Source organism: Dasypus novemcinctus, chromosome 10 (genome assembly GCF_030445035.2).
Source record: "Dasypus novemcinctus isolate mDasNov1 chromosome 10, mDasNov1.1.hap2, whole genome shotgun sequence".
NCBI lineage: Eukaryota > Metazoa > Chordata > Mammalia > Cingulata > Dasypodidae > Dasypus > Dasypus novemcinctus.
In genome coordinates this window covers 21,150,712-21,156,691 of record NC_080682.1, presented here as the reverse complement: position 1 = coordinate 21,156,691, position 5,980 = coordinate 21,150,712, and the positions used below count along the sequence as shown (strand labels likewise).

The 5,980-nt window shown below is 45.9% G+C and overlaps 1 protein-coding gene across 1 annotated transcript; it reads right to left on the bottom strand.

The window, feature by feature from the left end:
- Positions 1 to 1,477: 1,477 nt before the first annotated feature.
- On the bottom strand, positions 1,478 to 4,549 carry PRG2 (proteoglycan 2, pro eosinophil major basic protein). The gene is made up of 6 exons (XM_004471022.3): positions 4,505 to 4,549; positions 3,876 to 3,945; positions 2,934 to 3,250; positions 2,503 to 2,634; positions 1,859 to 1,970; positions 1,478 to 1,640 (listed from the first exon to the last, which is right to left on the bottom strand). Exons 2-6 carry the CDS (start codon positions 3,931 to 3,933, stop codon positions 1,582 to 1,584), a joined length of 678 nt encoding a protein of 225 aa, XP_004471079.1. The 5' UTR covers positions 3,934 to 3,945; positions 4,505 to 4,549; the 3' UTR covers positions 1,478 to 1,581.
- Between the last annotated feature and the right edge of the window lie 1,431 nt (positions 4,550 to 5,980).

Here is a 5,980-nt window from a genome sequence, read left to right as displayed (position 1 = left end):
CAGAGCTGAACTCATAATGTTTCAGAGTTTTACCATTTTTGAAATCAACAGACTATCATAGAACACCAGTTGCAGTGGATCTAAGTTTAATTTCTATCTCTTTCTCAACTTATTGTGTGTAACCTTGAGCAAGTAGCTTTCCAGCCCTGGGTCACATTTAAAAAATTAAAGCCCTTGATTTTTCTCTCCCAAAGACACTGGTCGTTTCTAAAAGTTCGTGAACTTGAGGAGTCCTGGAGGAAAAAAAGCACTTCAGGGCATGGAGCTTTTCCTTTTTGCTCACCTCCTTAGTGCAGAAGTGTTTTTATAAAACCTTCCGTCCTCATTTCTGATTGGGGCTCCTTCATTTCCATTTGGGTAAAGGTTTTATGCCCCAGTTGAACCCAAGGGTAAAAGAGCCCATGTTGCCTCCCCACTGTGCTCCATCCCCAGTTGATCACATCAGGGAGAGTTGAGCAGCCACCCTTCCAGTCATGGAAGCATAGCAGTTAAAGGAACATGCTATGTAGCAGATAGAGCTGAGTTTCAGCATTGGTCTCATTTAGAGTTTTAACCTTTGACAAGTCTTTTACCAGGTCAGAACCTCTCTGAGCCTAGTCCTATAAAATGAGGATAATGACAATCACAAAAGGTCATCATGTAAGTGCCTGCTGCAGCAGTGGGGTACATTGTGGGTGATTAATAAGTGGTAGCAATTAGCAGATGTTGTTGCTCTTATATTATAAACAACTGTATGCTCCTGAATGCCAGGGTACTGTGCCTTGGCTTGTACCCAGCCCTTATATAAAGCCTGACACGTGGGAGGTCGTCTTCTATTGGGTTTCCCCAGAAAGCAGACCCTGAGACAAGGATTTGAGTGCAAGCAATTTATTAGGGATGTGCAAGGAACATTGGTAGAGGAGCAGAGATTTGGTATGGGGAAGGGAAGGTAGACAAGAAAATAAGTGTTATAAAGCCAACTACCTTAGTGGGCAACTGGAGGTGAATCCCACTGTGAAACCCTGTAAATGGTGCCCAATACAGGCTTTAGAATTATTCCACCAAAGAGTCAAGGGACTTGGATATTTAAATATCATTCCTGAGAATTGTAGAGTGTTCTGAGGGGCATGTTACTTTCCTGGCACTTCAAGCCAGCCACAGTTCTGGGGGAAGACAAGGTCTTTGAGCACGGAGGTACAGGGCCAGGCAGTTGGGAGTCCACCCAGCACCTTGAAAGGTCTGAGAGATTAAGGAGTTCCAGCAGCACCTGCTACACAGGTGCCTGGTAAGTGGGTTTTCTATGAAGTGAGATAAATGATCCCATTCCTCTGTCTTCAGGAAATCCCCACCCCACCCGCTATCCTCCATAAAGTGATAACTTCTGGTCCCTTCTATGAGACAGTGGAGTGGCAAAGAGCAGGGATTATGGGGCAAAATGTTCAACCATGGGACTAATGAGAGTACATCAATGATCACAAGAGAAAGAAGTCCGTTTCAGGGAAACAGTTTTATTGCTGGATAGTGGAAGGAATGGGAATTAGGCAGGGGAGGGAAGGCAGCTGCCCAGGAGGGAGCATCTCTGAACTCCTGGCTGGGTCTAGCTCAGTAGGAACAGATGAAGGTCAGGCGCCTACGGCAGTGAGCTCGGCGCCAGTGGCCTCCTGTGAAGACAGAATCAGAAGGGACTTTCAGCCTCTTGCCTACCTCCACTCTGTTCAGGGAGGGATGTTCTTTGCTCCACTACCCTCTTCCTCAGTGGAGATGGAGTCTAAGGACCCAGGAGGCCTCCAAGGATTTGGCTTTTCCTCCCACCTCCTCCATGAGGTACCTCCCACTGCCCAGGCCTTTCTCATCCTCTTTGTCCCCAGCCCTTCCTCACCTCGGGTACACAGGGTCACACATCTGCCACCACGGGCCCAGGGCTGACCAGCAGCCCAGTATGCAAAATTCCAGGAGCTTCCATCAGCCCAGCGAAAGCGTCTGCACCTACCCTAAGGATGCAGGAGGGAAGAATTGGGCTGGGGTACAGGGCAAAGGAAAGACAGATGGACAGAGCAGGAGCTGTCCCTGCTAGATCATCCTGCTGCCCCAAATTGCTGGGTCATGAAGGACCCTGTCCTGTTTAATGCAGCATTGATTCACCATGGTCATCACCACCACATTCCATGCATCCCAGTCACATGCTTTCCCTTCCAGTCCTAATAAGAGATAGGGGAATGGTTGCCAACCAAGCTTAGAGATGAGGAAACAAGCTCACCGTCTGGCCTCAGTCATAAAGATAGTCAGAGCAAGAACAGGACTTGAATCCAAAATTCCTGACAAAATCCTTGTCTCCTCCCAAAGCCATACCTCAGGTGTCTCACCCAAATGCCAAGTCCCCCCAGTTCCCACGTCAATTCTTCACAGGGTCATTGGAGAAAGAAATAGCAGAGTCTCTACAGACAAAGCTGCAGCAAGCTGAACTCTAGTTGGGGCTGTCTGGGTTAGGAAGAGCTCCTCATTTAGAGCTGTGACCCCACTTACCCTGCCTGTGAGTCTGCCTCCAATCCAGACTTGTCCCTGGTTGTATGCTCTGAGTGAGTATTGGATACGGTAATTAAAGTTGAAGCTGTGGATGGAGACGAGGTTACCCCGGTAACACCTCCGGCAAACGAACTGCAGGACAGGATAAAAGAGGAAGAATGGAGTGCTCACTAACAGGACCTCAGATGGCCTTAGTCCCAAATCTCTAAATCTCCAAAATTCACCCCAACATCCCTTGAAGGCTAGAGACCGAAATGCAGCTTCTATTTCTTCATGGTCTTCACCTCTGACCCCCACTACCTCTTCAGTCCTCAGCCTCTGCTGACACCTCCAGACCTCTCCATATGGAAAATAACCAGTGATATGGAAGCTGGAGATATGGCCTTTCTCCTGACCCTAGATCTCAGCTCTCTCCACCACAGAACACTCACCTGAGCCCGATTAAACCTCCTGGGGCTCCTCACAAGGAGGAAGCGGCAGTTAGTCTTGCATCCAGGGCTGCCCACCAATTTTACTGTGTCCTCTTCCTTAGGGCACTGGAAGTCCTTGTCTGCCTCCGCCAGGGCTGAGACTGACTCTGCATCTCCGTCTTCCTCAAGGGCCTCTTCACTTCCAGAGCCATCCTCCTCTTCTTCCAACAGCATCAGCTCCTGAGGGGTGGCCTTCTCTGCCTCCTGTTCTGGCTTGTCCCCCTCCTGAGGCAGGGTCTCCTTTTCCAAGGGGGTCTCAAAGTTGGGAGTTTCATTCCCTAGCAGGGAAAATGACCAGTTGTCCCTCCTTCTCATTCTTACTTCTCATATTCGCCCACTCCTCCCCAGGACCATGGACAGCTCCCACCTTGCCCTAAGCTTCAGAGGGCTCAACCCTAGAAGAGAGGAACCTAGAACCAAGTCACCATGGGATGACTCCAGCCTCCCACATGAGGACCTGCTGGCTAAGAACAAGGCCTTAGTGTCAGGCAGCTGTGGGTTTGAGTACTGGATTCATCATCTGCTAGGTTTTTTCATTTGCAAAGTGGGAATATAACAGCCCCTACCTCACAGGGATGCTATGAGGATTAGAGGAGATGATGCAGAGAAAATCTTAGGACAGTGCAGTTTGTAAGTTCAAAGTAAAAAGCAGTTATTATTATTGTGATTATCTATCATTCACGCTCTGTAAAAAAGATAAAATTGGGAATATCACAGTAGAATAAATACTGCAGATATAAGAGGAGACCCATCAGTTCCCAGCTATAGTCACTGCTCCTTTAAGTGTGCAGAGATCTTAAAAGAGGGGATGGCCACAAAGGAGGTGAGCATGTGGCTCTGACCCCATGTACTATAATAAGGAGCAAAATGGAGGGAGAATGACTGAAGACAAAAGAGACTTACTCAAATGAACAGCAGAAGCTGCCCCAAATAGAAGAGCTAAGAGTAGGGAGAATTTCATCTTGGCTTTGTCCTGCAATGGAGAACACAGTTTGTCACACACACACCAGCCACAGAATTAGGAGGCCTTAGGAGCAAAGTGGAGAAAAGAAGGTATGAAAAGAAGCCAGGATGAGCCAGCTAATGCTGAGCCCAGCCCCTGACTCTCCAGGACCCTGAGATCTCTTTCTGAATAGAATAAAGCAGACCAAGATGAGCAGCAATGGTTGACTTTCCTTGGGCCTGGAAGTGAAGAAGGGAATAACATTTCATTTATTTTCTGAACTAAATTGCCCCTCAGAATCTATGAAACAAGAGAGGATTGAGGAAAAATCACTACTGGCCTCCCAAGGGGCATACAGCCTTTTAGAAAGTGTGTCCTCTCCTCAAAGCTCAAAAAGCCACACATCCCCACTTCCTCCACCCTCTGCCTTCCCCAGCCAAAAAGAGCTTTCACTTGCCTCCAAAAATTCTGTCTCCACTATACTCACATAACCTGAAATCCAGTCCCCCAGGCCCTGTCAGTGTCTGGACCCCTGCAGAAATTGAGCATTCACTCAGAGTCAGCTCCACCACACAGGGAAAGCACTCACCACCCAGAAGTCTTCTTGGGTCGTTAGGAGTTCCCAAAGCTCAGATCCTCCTTTGTTCCCTCCACGGAGACAATGATATTTTATATAAGGGCCTTGGGGGAAGTTGCCCTGGGGAAGGAGAGTTTGCCCCATCCTGAAAAAGATAGGAGGGCTGATAAGAACCATTTCTTCACTTCCCTGGGGAGCAATCATTCTTTTGCTGCCAGTTTTCTCCCAACACCCCTTTTAGGGACCCTGGGGGTCATCTGGGCTCAAAACCTAGGTGGCACATTGGAATCACATAGGGAGCTTTTTCAAAATACTCAGCTCTCCTGTATTACTTGTGGGAATGTGAATTTCCACAGATATTTTGGGAACAATCTGTCAATATCTATTAAAATGTAAAATGCACAGGGAAGCAGACATGGCTCAACTGATAGAGCGTCTTTCTACCATATGGAGGGTTCAAGGTTTGATATCCAGTGCCTCCTGACCCGTGTTGTGAGCTGGCCCATGCACATGCTGCTGCACTCAAGGAGTGCCATGCCAGGCAGGGGCACCCTCACGTAGGGGTGCCCACGTGAAAGGAGTGTGCCCTGAAAGGAGAGTCACCCCGCATGAAAAAAGCACAGCCAGTCTAGGAGTGGCGCTGCACACACAGAGAGCTGACGCAGCAACATGATGCAACAAAAAGAGACGCAGTTTCCCAGTGCAGCCTGACAATGCAAGCAGATGCAGAAGAACACACAGCAAATGGTCACAGAGCAGAAAACAGGAGGGGAAAGGGAGAAATATAAATAAAAATAAATATTTTTTAAAAAGACCTGTAATCTATTTAATAAATAAATAAATAAATAAATAAAATGCACGTATCATTTGATCATTTTCACTCTTTGGAGACTATCCTTTGGAAATAAAAGTGCCAATAAATAAGATCACTTTTACACAATTAAATATTTTGCTTCACTCTTTGTAGAAGCAGAAGACATAAAAATAATCCGAAAGTCCATAAAGAGGGCATGGGATAAAATGTGGCCCAACTAGTCTACAGAATATTATGAAGCTATTAAAAGAAGGGCTGTACCAGAATCTATTAATCTATTAACCTAAAAAGAATGTCTACTCTATTGTGAAGTCAAAAAAAAAAACAAAAACAAGCTTCACAGAAAACCATGGTTAATATCTATGTTTCAGTATTTGTTCATCAGTTGTAGCAAATATAACATCCACATGTAAAAAAGATCATTGTTGGGGAAGGGGGGGAAGGGGGGATGTCGAGTATATGGGAGTCCCCTATATTCTATATGTGACTTTACTGTGACCTAAAACTTCTTTGAAGACATAATGATAATTTTTAATACTCCAATTTTTTTAATTTTAGTTTTTCTAAATTAATATATATTTTATTTCAAATGTTTAAACCTATCATTACTATTTCATTTTCCTATTAATTAAATTTGGAAATACATTAGGCTTCATTTTTTAAGAAGTTTTGGA

Excerpts from the sequence above, each read along its gene's own strand:
- PRG2 (XM_004471022.3), bottom strand. The coding sequence starts at position 3,933 with ATGAAATTCTCCCTACTCTTAGCTCTTCTATTTGGGGCAGCTTCTGCT. Across the intron at positions 1,971-2,502 it reads GAGGCAGACTCACAGGCAGG|GGTAGGTGCAGACGCTTTCG; the intron begins GTAAGTGGGGTC and ends CTGCATCCTTAG. Across the intron at positions 1,641-1,858 it reads TGTGACCCTGTGTACCCGAG|GAGGCCACTGGCGCCGAGCT; the intron begins GTGAGGAAGGGC and ends CTGTCTTCACAG.